Genomic DNA, 14,555 nt, shown 5'->3' on the forward strand with positions numbered 1-14,555 from the left:
GTAATCAAGTTTGTTAATTTGATCAAGTTTGCTAATGTGATCAAGTTTGTTGTAATCAAGTTTGTTAATTTGATCAAGTTTGCTAATGTGATCAAGTTGTTAATTTGATCAAGTTTGCTAATGTGATCAAGTTTGTTAATTTGATCAAGTTTGCTAATGTGATCAAGTTTGCTAATGTGATCAAGTTTGCTAATGTGATCAAGTTCGTTAATGCATAAGTATAAGTATATACTGTATACTCTTTTGATCCTGTGAGGGAGATTTGGTCTCTGCATTTATCCCAATCCGTGAATTAGTGAAACACACACAGCACACAGTGTACACACAGTGAGGTGAAGCACACACTAATCCCGGCACAGTGAGCTGCCTGCATCAACAGCGGCGCTCGGGGAGCAGTGAGGGGTTAGGTGCCTTGCTCAAGGGCACTTCAGCCGTTCCTACTGGTCGGGGTTCGAACCAGCAATCCTCCGGTTACAGATCAAGATCAAGTTTGTTGTGATCAAGTATGTTTGTTAATGTGATCAAGTTTGCTAAAAATGTTTGTTAATGTGTAATAAAGTCTCCAATATATACAAATATTTGGGGAGGGTGACGTGTGACTGGCAGACATATAAGCGCACAAACAAACACACACACACACAGCACAGACTTATGGATCCACTGAAACTCTGCAAAGCCACAGTCATGGAGGATGATGTGAGACCAGCAGGTGGACGAAAGCATGACCACTCCAGCTGGTAAACACACACACACACACACAGACCCACATGCACGCGCGCGCACACACACACACACAGTCACACACACACACACACACAGCACACACTCACACACACACACACACACACACACACACACACACACACACACACACACACATACACACATATGGTCATTAAGTATAAAAGCTGCTCTTGTGACATGATGTTGATTCCAAACTGCACAGCACAGGGGATCCTGTTTGTAAGTCACAGCAAGGCCCAGACCATTAGGCGAGCTCAGTGGTGGTGCCAGAGATGGGTTTCTGCAGGTGCTGTGGGGGAGCTCGGCTCTTCATCGAGGGGGCTATGAAAAGCTCCCCTAACCCGAGGAGGCCCGAACGCTGCGGAACATAATGAGAACGCATGTTCCGGGAACAGAACACAATCGCATGACCTTAATGAACTCCAGCCCCTGTAACATACTGACTTTCGTTTATTGCCTTAGACTGCCCTCTAGTGGAGAAAGCAGTACTCGACCACTACTTGATGACTTGACTACTACTTGATGATCATCGAGTAATGACATGCGCCATCTAGTGGACAGTTAGGTTCACTGCCTCACAAGCTGTTCTACATGAAGAAGAAATGCAGTCTATGTGAAATCACTTAAACACAACACAAACAAACACAAATACTTCCCAAGGGGAGTGTGAGAATACTCTGATGATGTTCCTGTAGTGTTACTGTAGTATTTCTAAACATCACATTGCGCTTGTTTGACAGTGGTGGGTAGAGTACTGAAAATCTATACTCATGTAAAAGTACAATTACTCCCTTAAAAATGTAGGCCTACTCAAGTAAAAGTAAAAAATTCTTTTTGAGAAACTTACCTAAGTAAAAGTAAAATAGTATGTTGTTAATAAAGTACTCAAATAACAGGTTAATTTCCATTTTTTTTATATTTTTATGTTGTGCTGGAAAGACTAAAATAGTTAATATGGGTAAAAACTTTAAGCACTTAGCCTACAGGCATGTTATCAACTCCCACTATCTACCCCCCATCCACCTATGCCCTTCTCTCTTTGCTTTGCAAATGTTGATCTAACAGCAGTTGTTAACAAGGTTTTCTTATTGGTGGCCTATATTCTGCAAATGCTGACGATGCGGTGTCTCGGACCAACAACCTGCTTGTCTGAAAGTGTTCTAATGAGAAACAGTAGCCTACTTATTTTTTCTTCGAGGCAGTTAGCACCACGGTATCTTCTTGGAGATGCCTCTGGCTCTCTCTCCCTGCCGATTTAGGGCTGATTAGTGGTATATCGATATGGAAAATGTAGTTGTAGGTATATAGAAAATGTACTTGAGTAAAAAGTAGATTACTGGCTCAAAATATTACTCAAGTAATAAGTAGAAGTACAGTTTTAAAAAGGAATATGAACTACTTTTTCACTCATGTGCGTTACAAGTAGTTGCGTGACTACCCACACCTGTTGTTTCATCTGTACAGGGTTTTAAAAAATACAACTACAATGGTTATTTTTTTTTTAATTATAAGCTTGAATTTTTTACAGTTCGAGACAAGCTGTTGGTAGACTTTATGTCTAATGCCATCCCCAGCCGCCATCTTTGTTTAAGTTTATTTCTGGGCTTTTTCTGTGGTGCAGAACACTGGCGTGCAGCCTCTCAAAGATCAGTCCCTGGATACAAGCACAAGCAAATATACTTAGATGTTCTGCCAAGTAAACTTAAGTATAACTGCCAACTATAGGTCAGATATACTTAAACCTTTATGTATACTTATCAGTACAAGCCAAGTATAAATCAATTTAGAATGTCTCTGGTCAGTACACAAAAAGTAAACTTTTTACTTACATATTTTAACTAATTATACCAACAGTGCACTTCCATAAACTTTTGGTTAGGGTATCAATCAGTTCCCACCTACTTGTCCAGTCTTTCACTCAGACACACAGGTATAATTTCTGTATGAGGTGCATTGAGGGCTGCTGGGATCAGGAGGACCAGAAAGGAGTCTACAGCTGCCCCCTGTGCAAACACACCTTCACTCCCAGACATGTCCTCTACAAAAACCCTCTGATTGCTGAAATGGTGGAGAAATGTAAAAAGATCAGAGACCAAGCTGCTCCTCACAATTATGCTGGACCTGGAGATGTGGAGTGTGACATCTGCACTGGGAGAAAACTCAAAGCTGTGAAGTCCTGTCTGGAATGTCTGGTGTCTTACTGTGAAACTCACTATGAGTATGAGCTCACAATGAACTTAATCCTGGACGAGAACACTCAGTGGTTGATGCCACAGGCCCGCTACAGGAGAGAACCTGCTCTCGTCACAAGAAGGTTCTTGAGATATTTTGTCGTACTGATCAGAGTTGTATCTGCCTTATGTGCACGGTGGACGATCATAAAGGCCACGACACAGTCACCGCTGCTGCAGAATGGACTAACAAAGGTGAGTACTGGAGCTACACTTGTGTCTTCATTTTATATGAGAGGTCTGATACATGTGTTTGATTAATTATAAGACCATTATACTTCTTATGATCTACTGATTTTCTGCAGAATCTCTTTCTCATAAGAGAAGACACAAACCAGGAAATCATTATCCGGTGCAAAGTGCAAACTGTTGTATACAAACTGACCATCTGTTAAACATTGACATGGCAGTATCCCCTAGGATATGATACCACACAAAAGGCCCAATTTGTTTTTCATGAGCTCTGAGCCAGCTTCACTGGTGTTTAATGCTCAATACCATTTCTCCAACTGAAATGAGTTAATGTTGTTTCTACACTATTACGTGTTCAACAATAAATTATTCTGCTTTATTTGTAATCATTACTTTGCCAAATGAATAGGAAGCATTTTCTAGATCTCTTTTTCTCAGTATTACCGAGGACTGTCGGTACGAAAAAGAATGATCAGCTCTGCCTAGCTGGAGTTGTTGCAGCGAACAGCTAGATGTGCCAGGAAGCTATAGTGCTACACTTTGGGGGCATGAACATGCACATCATACCAACAGTACTCCATGAGTGACCTTGAGTGAAGAATAGCCGGAATTCTCCTTCAAGCATGTCTGCATTTGACACATGATTAGGAAGCATAGTTAAGCATGTGTGTATTTGAAACAACAGAAGCAGTTGGGGGCAGAGCCAGAGGAGATTCCAGCAGAGAATCCAGGAGAGAGAGAAGGAGCTGCAGGAGCTGAGGAAGGCTGTGGAGACTCTCAAGGTGAGAAGATAACAGCAGACTGATGAAGGTTTCAGCTCTCCAATGTTATAATGTTTAATCAGTATGGCTGTTGTGATGATACGCTATTAGATCTCAAATACCCATAATGTAATTTCTCAGAACGAATTTTGTTTATTGTATTTAGTCTATTGCTCAATGTTGGATATGTGCTGAAGTTGTGATAAAAAAGACACATGCAAAATCAACAGATATTAAGTATTAAGCTACAAAATAATGCTTAATTCTGGGGGTATGAGGGGACAGAGCAGTCACCCTAGTCAGCCTTAAACCTGGATTTTAAACACTAAACCTGCAACTTGCCGCAACACCAAATAGCCAGACTTGTTGCTATGGCAGTCAGAGCGCATGCTCAACCGTAGTGACAGGACTCCGTCACACTGCCCTCATCTGCGGTGTGCCCATGTGTTCCACACACACTGACGTCCCTCACACACACTAGCTGTACTTCTCCCATCCCACGGTGCCCCACACACTAGTGCTTCACACATCTCTGGGTCCCTCACACAGGGGTCAACTTATCCTGGGGTCCCTCGTGCAGCTCATGTAGCCAGTGTCAAGTTCTACTCGGCAGTAAGAAGTTGTAATTCTTTGCCACACCTCCCTCTGTGTGTCTCCTGTCCTCCTCTTTGTGTGTCTCCTAACAGAGCTCTGCACAGACAGCAGTGGAGGACAGTGAGAGGATCTTTACTGAGATGATCTGCTCCATTGAGAGAAGGCGCTCTGAGGTGAAAGAGCTGATCAGAGTTCAGGAGAAGGCTGAGGTGAGTCGGGCTGAAGGATTCCTGAAGCGAATGGAGCAGGAGATTGCTGAGCTGAAGAGGAGAGATGCTGAGCTGGAGCAGCTTTCACACACAAAAGATCACATCCATTTCCTCAAGGTAACATTCACCTGTACTCCTGAACATATGACATATTTCAAAATGAACAGTGTTTAATAAAATATGTATGTGTGCTGTATAATGTGTGATTATGTGTGATTAATTAAAAATATATATTGTATTGCTTTACAGTAGATACAATATCTGACAGAAATACACACTTAAACACTCATGCATAATGGCGCACACAATAAACCAACTGATTTAGCCCATTAAGTCTGCAGCGTTTGGGGAAACAGCCCTTGTAGTATTAAGGTGGCCTGTCTTACCTTGTGTGTGTTTCTCTGCAGAATGTTGTGTCAGTCACTGGTGCTCCTTGCAGAGTCTAGTTCCAACCAGCAGCATATTCACAATAAAGCACAATAAATTGATTTCACTCATGATGCAGTCTTGGATAAAACACAGCCCTAACAGAATGTTCAGCTAGTCTGTCTCAACTTTTATATTTTCACCTGTAGAATGTCCCATCAATCAAAGAGTCTCCTCACTCTAAAGACTTACCCAGCGTGACTTTCAATCAGAGTTTCTCTTTTGAGGCTGTGAAAGAATCTGTGTCTGCAGTGAAGGTGCAGCTGGAGGAGAAACTGGATGGCATCTTCAAGCAGGAAGTAGCCAAGATATCTGCAGCAGGTTGGACAAACATCAAATAGATGGAATCATGAACTGCGTTTATGAGATATTGTAAAGTTCTAATTGGATTCATTCTGACTATTTTCTGTCTCTCAACAACACATTTAGAATGTGAGTCTGTCATCAAGTTACAATCCCTTCTATAGTTGAGATAACAAAAATTCCTTTTAGAACAAACATGCCTGTCACAGTTGAACAAAAAAACAAACACAAAACAAACTGTAGTGACTGTCTTAACACAAATCAGACACTCGGCTGGGTGAGGGCTAGATCCTGTTTTTGACGCGCTATATGCCTGTCCACTTCTGATAAAGTTGAAGTCCACAACGTTTATAATCCTTGCTTGGTGTTCCCATTTAATAGCAAAGATAGGTTACAGAGTTCAGAGTAGAGGCAAACGTGAGGGCTAATCTAGCTGTGGCGTGCCAGCGGTAAAAACCGTGCCATCTCCCCGCCACCCTAGCATCATTACCCACCCGCTACACCTGTGAATTAATTACCTGGCACACCTGTGCCACTGTGACCTATGACCTAGCACACTGCCCCCTAGTGTAGACCACCACCACAACAATAGCTAATGGCTCCCACACAAACATTTCCCCAAAGGTGCAGTACACATGAAGATAATATAAATATACAGAGCAAATGTGTGTTGGTGTGTTCTGTAGATTCTGTGTGAATGACCGTCTCTGTGTTTGTTCCCAGGTACTGATCCTGAACTCCCAGTCAGAAGAACTGACAGTAAGGAATGTCTGCAACCAAACAGTGAGTCTTTACTGAATGATTCTAACAGCCTCTAAGCCTTTACATCTGGGGCCTGTACTACGAAGCGGGGTTACTGGCTTATCTGGGTAACTTCGAGAGTAACTTGATCACGTGTGGCGTAACTTCCCGATTAACCCGTACTATGAAAGGTGGATAGGTTTTAACCGAGGTATGCTGCCATGGCAATTTACTCTGCATCTCAAACCTGCTCCGAGCAGGTTATGTTCTTGGTTAACCTGAGGTTTCCGTTAACCACACCCTTTATAAGTACCACCCCTCCACTAACAATTTCTCCTGAAACAATGTCGGCGTACCTGGACGATCCATACGTCATCGTGTGGGGCCCGGACGATATTCTCTATGAAGATATAGATTGTCAGCCGAGGGAATTTGTTATCTTTGTCAGATGAGTCACCCGTCATATGCCCTTACGTGGACAATTAATGTATTCCATCGGTGATGCTGAACATCGAGCAAGAATACTGTATGTCCGAAAATAAATCGGACATAGGCCTACATATGCTGAACATCTGAGAAAGAATAGCCTAGGCCTACTGTCCGAAAATAAATCGGACCTACAATAGGCCTAATAAATTAAAATCACAATTTTAACAAACTTGTTGAATTGAATGTCATATTACTGTACCCTGCACATAAAGGCTACACATTTCCACAGCACCAGAATCCGGCCGAATGCCTCCCTCAACCCCCTCCATAATCGGCCTTCCACTATTATTTGCGATGGCCAACTCCTCTGCTACTGTAAAACACTCTGGTGCCTTACAGTAGTGTTCAAAGACACCTTTTTCTTCTGTAAAAAAGAGGCCAAGTGAAGGCTATAAGCATACTAGGCCTACATGTTTTCACAATTAAGAAATATTAATGCAAGCTATAACCATATAAACCTGAATAATGTTTTTGTGTTTCATTTTTACCTGCTGCCATGTGTGTTGCATCTGAAATGTTCACAGGATTAGGCATACACTAAATCAGTCAATGGGGGCTACTTAAACATTCAATTATCCTAGTACTGTAATCTATATGCCCACTTCTGAATTGTGTTGCATCTGTAGGCCTTTCTATGAACTCAAAATAGGCAATTTAATTATTTCAACTCATTTCAGACATTCCGCAAACTATTAATCCTCCATAACACATATTTGAAGAACATGTGGAAATAAAACTTTACTTTTAGGCATTTAGGCTAACCGATCTGCAATACGTTGCCAACAGCCTTGCCTTGCTTTGTTTGCTGCCGACGTATTTGATTTTTGTCGTAGAGTGAGTTTTGATTCCTCGTAACTTGTCACAATAATTGTGCATTCCTCGTCCGTAAAATAAGGTGATTTCGTCATCATTGAAAGTGATGACTTGCGCTGCAACCGGCCCCTTTTATGTGAACACGCACAAACTCCAATTAGGTTAACCCCGGTTCAACAAATCAACTTCTTAATCAGCGTCGTAGTACCGATTAACACCACTTATGATAACCAGGTTTTGTCAACCCCGGTTTAACAAAGTAACCCTGGGTTACATCTGGGTAGGTTAAGCTCCCTTCGTAGTACAGGCCCCTGGGGTCTATCGTTTTTTTGTAATACGTTTTCAAAACTCTGTGTCTATTTTTCTCCACACACAAAAGCCACAATTGCTCACACAAAATGCAAAATGCTTCAAATCTCTAGCAAAATGACACACAACATTCAAAATGCCATAAACACATCTTTAAAGCAAACATTCGCCTCACATTATAAACACTTTTGTCATAATATGACATTTTGGATACATCATGTACACACTGTTACTCAAAACCTAAAGCTCTTCTGTCTTTCATAGACTTTATATGTACTTATATATGTATTTCCATAGAAGAGTGAAAATTGTGTTATCTACAGAGAGAAGTTGAAATATACAGTAAAAATGCAAGCATTATTGGAAACAATAATAGTGATTTTCCCCCAAATAATTTGCTGTTGCAAATATAGTATTTTACAACCAGCAAGAAAAAAAAACAAAGCAAAATACAATGACCACCAGATGTATGGAGATGGAGTTTTAAAAAAGCTGATTTTGCCTAAGATGGGAATGACTGACTACTATCAAATTACTTTGATTTTTTTTGACAAATAAAAGTGTGTGTGTGTGGGTGTGTGTGTGTCGGGGGATGGGCAATGTTGGGCAAGTTACTTCAAAACCGTAATGTACTATGCATTACTTATTACTGTCATTTCAAAGTAATTTGTTACATTATAATATTACTGTCTCTGAATTGTAAGGCATTACACTACTATTGCATTACTTTTAAGTTACTTTCACCAAAATATCTAGAAATATGGATTTGCCATTCTAAATGCAGTTTATTACGCTCAATGCAGCTTGCTCTTCCAATGGAGGGAGATGTGGTATAGCACAATGACCGAGCTAGGCTTAAGGCAACAGTAGAATGCAATAGGCGCAGTGCTCATAATGCAATACAAGGAACAATCATAGTCAGAATTTTGTTAAAAACCGACAAAAGGTCAAAGTCTGGTAAATTGTGATAGAAATACTGTAACTTTAAGGCCTAGGCCTACTCATTAAAATCAATAGAGAGCCTACTATATTGTAAATCAAAGCTTAAAGGAACCGTATGTAAGATTGTGGCCAAAACGGGTACAATCACTTTCAAATTACTGTAGAGCGGTGTATCCCCTTCCCCTCCCCTCTGACTGCCAGAGTTGGCAACCGGATGACGAAACACTACTGACTTTGTGATTAGTAGATAGGTGGAGGGTGGCGCATTAGACCAAAACACAACATGACAACATCAACATCAGTTGAGGGCTGCAACTTCACTTTTTAAATGACAATATCCTGGCCAGACTACTGTTGTCAGTGATATAAGTATTTGAAATGAACATGATTTCTTAATGTCTAGTGACATATCAGGGCAATTTTATGATTAATTGAAATACAGTTTTTACATACGGTTCCTTTAATAAAGACATGTCAAGATGGTGGCCTGCTGGCCATTTCGGTGCCCTGAGTGAGTGGCTTAGAGTGAGTGACATTTAAATGATAACTCAAACACCTAAAGTAAAATAAATGATTACTATTATTTACAGACCATTACTGTGTATTTTTAAACATTAATTTCTGAAGAAATGCTGTTTTACTTATAAATGGTGCACTGTCACTTTAAGAGCATTGATCTTTACGTTGTCATAATGCCCTTTAGCCAGCTCTTGTTTACAAGCCTTATTTGTTTGAGTTACATTGATAGCACAATATTAACAATAATATGCACAATGTTAAGTTGTTTTAAGCAACCTTCATTGCTTTGGAAATGGAAGTATGCAATGACATGTTGCTTCACATTTCGTTTTGCGAATACAAGTGAATTATGAGCCTGGTATCCACCTAGCTATCTGAATGGAATGCGTTTCAGTCGACTCAGCATATCATGTGCTTCATGTAGCCTAAATGCTTGGAAAACGAATGATTGAAGACCCACCAATTCTAGTACTACGTGGTGATTGAGAGAACCCAAAAGGTATCAAACTTGCATGTAACATCGTGTTAGTGCATTTTGACATTGTAAACGTTATTGATGAAGAGTGAAACGCAGTTTGCAGTAAAGCTACTATTCATTGGTTACATTTGGGTGCCCCCTCTGTCCTTTGGTGCCCAACGCAAAGTGCGTGATGCGCGTGGTGGGAGCGGTGGCACTGCCAGGCTACACAATATTTTTCTGCATTTCTATCCCTTTATTCTCTTCAATTCAAGTTCACAGCACAAAGCTGACATGCACAACACCATAGTTTGTGTTTTATCAAGAATCAAAAAGATTAGCGTGGCACTACTTTAGATGTTTCATTAATTTACTTGTGCTATTTCGCGAGCTGAGAGATCTTTCGGTTTCGCACACAAAGTGCACTAACTATTATGTTCTTCATAGCCTTGTCTCTGACAAGCTGAAAATAATGAATAATGGCTTATGTCCATCCTGCAAATAGAGTCCGCCTGCGAGTCTGCTGCAGCCACAGTCATATTCAACCAGTCTCATAACGTTCTACTATTTTGCGCGGATTTTTTCTCCTCTGTTGTTCTCGCGTGGTGTTTGCAAATATGTATCAAAACAAAACAAGCGCTTAATTTTGGGTTAAACTGCATTGTAACGCGCGTTACTGAAGTTTGTACCGAGTAAATATTACCCAATTGTTTTTTTGTAATGCCTTACATTACCGCGTTACCGCAAACAGCAATATATTACAGTAATTACATTACTTTTGTAACGCATTACTCCAAACACTGGGGATGGGTGTATGTATTCATAGGTCTATAGAAAAAAAACATTGCGCTAACGGTAACTACTTGGCGAGAAACAAAAATAGAGTAAAAAAGACATAAAGTCGACTTTTTGTAGAACATTACTGTAAGCTAAAGTCTGATTACTGTAATTTTCCTAATTTTCTAATTGTCCTATCTGCATTGGTTCTGAACATTTCAACCACAAATCCTCTAGGAGCAGATTGAAAGGGTCTATACCTACATAGAGAGTATATCTATGCATAGGCCTATACTACCTATACTATATACTACCTATAATACTCCATCAGTGGGAGGTCGGAGCCCTTACGAAAATTAACCATGTTTTTTATGGTTTTTTGGGCAACCATGAAATCATTCTCTCTGTGCTGTATAATGTAACTAAGTTGTATTGGTATTAAAGTGCTATGTTCTGTTTCAGTGTCTGATGTCCAGGCTGTTTATACAGAATCAGTGACCAGAGAGGCGCTCTTGCGGTGTAAGTTGGACGCAAACAAACAAACACACACACACACACACAACACAAGAGAAAATATATCCAATTGACACCGTTTACACACTGACATCAGACACATATACACTTGTGCACATTTACAGACACACACATACACACACACACACACGCACACACGCACACACACCCGAACACGCACACGCACACACACACTGTAATACACAAATACAAGTCTAAGTGTGTCCTGTTTTCTCTTCTCCATCAGATTGCTGCCACTTCACACTGGATCCAAATACAGCTCACAGAAACCTCCATCTGTCTGAGGGGAACAGGAGGGTGGAGTGGAGAAGAGAGGCCCAGTCATATCCTGATCATCCAGAGAGATTTGATTGGTGGAATCAGGTGTTGTGTAGAGAGGGTGTGTCTGGACGCTGCTACTGGGAGGTGGAGTGGAGTGGGGAGGTTGATATAGCAGTCTCATATAAAAGCATCAGCAAGAAAGGACTGGGTGATGAGTGTTGGTTTGGACGTAATGGTCAGTCCTGGAGCCTGGAGCCCCGCAGCTTCAGCTCCTATTTCCTTCACTATAATAAACAGACTAAACTCCCTCTAGTGGCCAGCTTCAGAATAGGAGTGTATGTGGATCACAGGGCAGGAACTCTGGCCTTCTACAGCATCTCTGATACAATGACCCTCCTGCACAGAGTCCAGACCACATTCACAGACACACTCTACCCTGGGTTTTTGGTAGATCCTGGATCATCAGTGAACTTATTGTGACTCACATACACAGATGCTCTTAGTAACGCTACACACACACATCCATTTACAGATCACATCTCAGCACGTACTGTATAGTGTCACAGAGGTAATGATATCTCTGGACCCCTAAGTCCAGACCACTTACTCACACAGCTGTTGTGACCTATACCGTGAAATGTAAAGATCCCAGATCCACACACACCCCCATAAACACATCCCATCTCATCAGCACACACATAAGCCACCACTCACATGTAAGGATCTGGCAGCTGCCTGAGATTCTCTGTTGTTGGGCAAAACAAAAGCCCAAAATCACTCCCTCATCTCTGGACCCCAGCAGATATTACAGCGTCTGCACCTCTGGACCTCTGCTGGAACACACATCAGCACACCACACATACACTATTGGGTGGGACATGTGTTGAGGAGCCCAGTGTTCCTCTGATCCTCTCCCACAATGCACTTCCTCTCCCTCCTGCCCCCCCCCTTCCCCTCCTCCTCCCCCAGGTGTTCAGGCCTTTCGTCCCTCTGTGATTGGACACGTTTATATTTACATGTATTCATTTAGCAAATGTTGTCCAAAGTGTCTTACATATGTCAACTATATTACAAGGGATTACATTGTCCCCGGAGCAACTTGGAGTTAAGTTAAGAGTCATTAACAAGGCAGCATTAGAAAACTCACAGTGGTGTGTAATGACAGCATGAGGCTGCAGTTGAGAGCTCCAACAAGCTCCAGTGCAAGCCAGTTATTTGTCAGTGTTGGGGTATCTACCTGCTCTGCTGCTTTACGTGTGTGTGTGTGTGTGTTTGGGTACCTACCTGCTCTGCTGTTTTACGCAATCTGATGTATAGATTTATGTGTAGGGTATCTGTGTCAGAAAATTACTTCAGTGCTGTGTTGGCTAATCCTGGACGCAGTTCTGTCAGATTTTCTTCCAGACTGTGGAACCTTTGGCGAAAATGTCTGTATGCTAGACATTGAACATTGTGGGAGGCTTCTTTGTATCTTTGTATTTTTACCCTGGATTTTTTTTTCTACTGTTTTTTTACTGTGATACGGATCCCCCTGGGTCTGAAATAAAGAATTATATATCTGCAACCTCTCTGTAGTCTCTGTATGATTTTAGAATGTTGATTTCTTTGGAGATTTGATCTCATCATAGCAACCTGCAGGTTTCTGTAATATTTGGACACAAAGCCCTCATCATTTTCATTAGTCCTGCCTGGCAGGTTTGCCACTAGGTGCTGGCTATGGAGGTAAAACTCTGCCTTTGCCAAATTATAATAATAACTAGATGTACCGCATAGCGGTATATTTCATTATGTGTTTGTTTGTTTATGTATACTATGTGGACGTTTGCTTCTGTGTATGTGTGTTTCTCTGTGTTTGTTTGTGTTCAATCGTGACTGTGTGTGTGTGTGTGTGTGAGCGCCAGTTAATGAGTGTGTGTATGGCAGTCCTGCCTTTTCTCTCAATAGCAAATAAATAAATTTTAACAACAATTTCACAGACCAGCAGGTGGACCACTCAACACACACACGCACACACGCACATACACACACACACACATTCAGGTCATTCAGTATAAGAGCTGCTATTGTGAATATTTGCAGATGTTGATTCCAAACTGCACAGCACAGGGGTCCTGTTTGTAAGTCACAGCAAGGCCCAGACCATTATGTGAGCTGATCCTGGCTTTCCTCTTGTCTGAGCTCTTATCTGCTTGTACACATTCAATCACACACATGCACACAAATACATATTCCCTCCAATACATACTCAGCCCATCATAACGGACAAGTACAGTATAGTACATACATACATACATACATACATACATACATAATACATACATACGTACATACATAATACATACATACATACATACAGAATTACTATGACCTTAGTGAACTCCAGCCCATGTAACATACCCCATGTAGTCATGATAATTAATTGGGTTAGCACTTTTAATTGACTTGATAAACACTTTAGTTGACAGTATCGACATAAGAGTGACATGACACTGTCGTGAACACATTACACGGTCATGACAAATGAAACCTAACCCTAATCCTAACCTCTAACCCTAATCCTAACCCTAAACATAACCCTAATCCTAAACTTAACTTGTTATGACAAAAACTGTATGTCACTTAATAACAGAAGTGTTATGTCATAAACGTTTATGACTTGTTTATGACACATTCATGACAGTGTCATGTCACTCTTATGTCGACGCTGTCAAGTAAAGTGTAACCATTAATTGTACTGCACAGTAATAACCCTAAATCTCAAAAGCCCTAGAAAATACCGTAATGTGTGTATGTGAAGTCCTCCTCATGTGGAAGATCTAACATTTACGTTCTCAGTTTCAGTGAGCAGGGGGTGGCACAGTAGAGCCAAATCTAGAGAAACGTTCAAATGCAGCAAAGCAGAGACACAGGAGAGAAAGTGCATATTTATAGGGCTTGTCACTGTTGACGTGGTAGAGGTGATCCTCATTAGTTTGGGTAGCATACACTATGTGCAGAAATAAAGTGGCCTTAGTTAAATGGAATTGGTGAGTCTTCAAGTCATTTCTTCCTCCTGAAGTTTGTAAATGAAACGATTTCCAGATTCCACCCTGTTGTAATCGACTTCAGTTCACGCCCTTATTAATATAAAACAAATCTGTTCCAACCTGCTTTTCCAGTCTTTTACTCAGACACACTCTGATTGGCTACTCCCTCATCCCCACCCTTCCCCAACATTCACAGGTATCTGGTTGGTTACTCCCTCATCCACACC

The 14,555-nt window shown here is 41.1% G+C and overlaps 1 protein-coding gene across 1 annotated transcript; it reads left to right on the forward strand.

The window, feature by feature from the left end:
- The first annotated feature begins 651 nt into the window (after positions 1–651).
- LOC125285382 (tripartite motif-containing protein 16-like) lies at positions 652–12,195 on the forward strand. The gene is given in 9 exon segments (XM_048229805.1): positions 652–737; positions 2,675–2,963; positions 2,966–3,174; positions 3,856–3,949; positions 4,615–4,848; positions 5,307–5,478; positions 6,184–6,243; positions 10,970–11,026; positions 11,268–12,195. Coding segments are annotated over 9 exon segments (1,716 nt in total). The 3' UTR covers positions 11,783–12,195.
- The last annotated feature ends 2,360 nt before the right edge of the window (positions 12,196–14,555 follow it).

Source organism: Alosa alosa, chromosome 2 (assembly GCF_017589495.1).
Source record: "Alosa alosa isolate M-15738 ecotype Scorff River chromosome 2, AALO_Geno_1.1, whole genome shotgun sequence".
In the NCBI taxonomy this organism is placed as follows: domain Eukaryota; kingdom Metazoa; phylum Chordata; class Actinopteri; order Clupeiformes; family Clupeidae; genus Alosa; species Alosa alosa.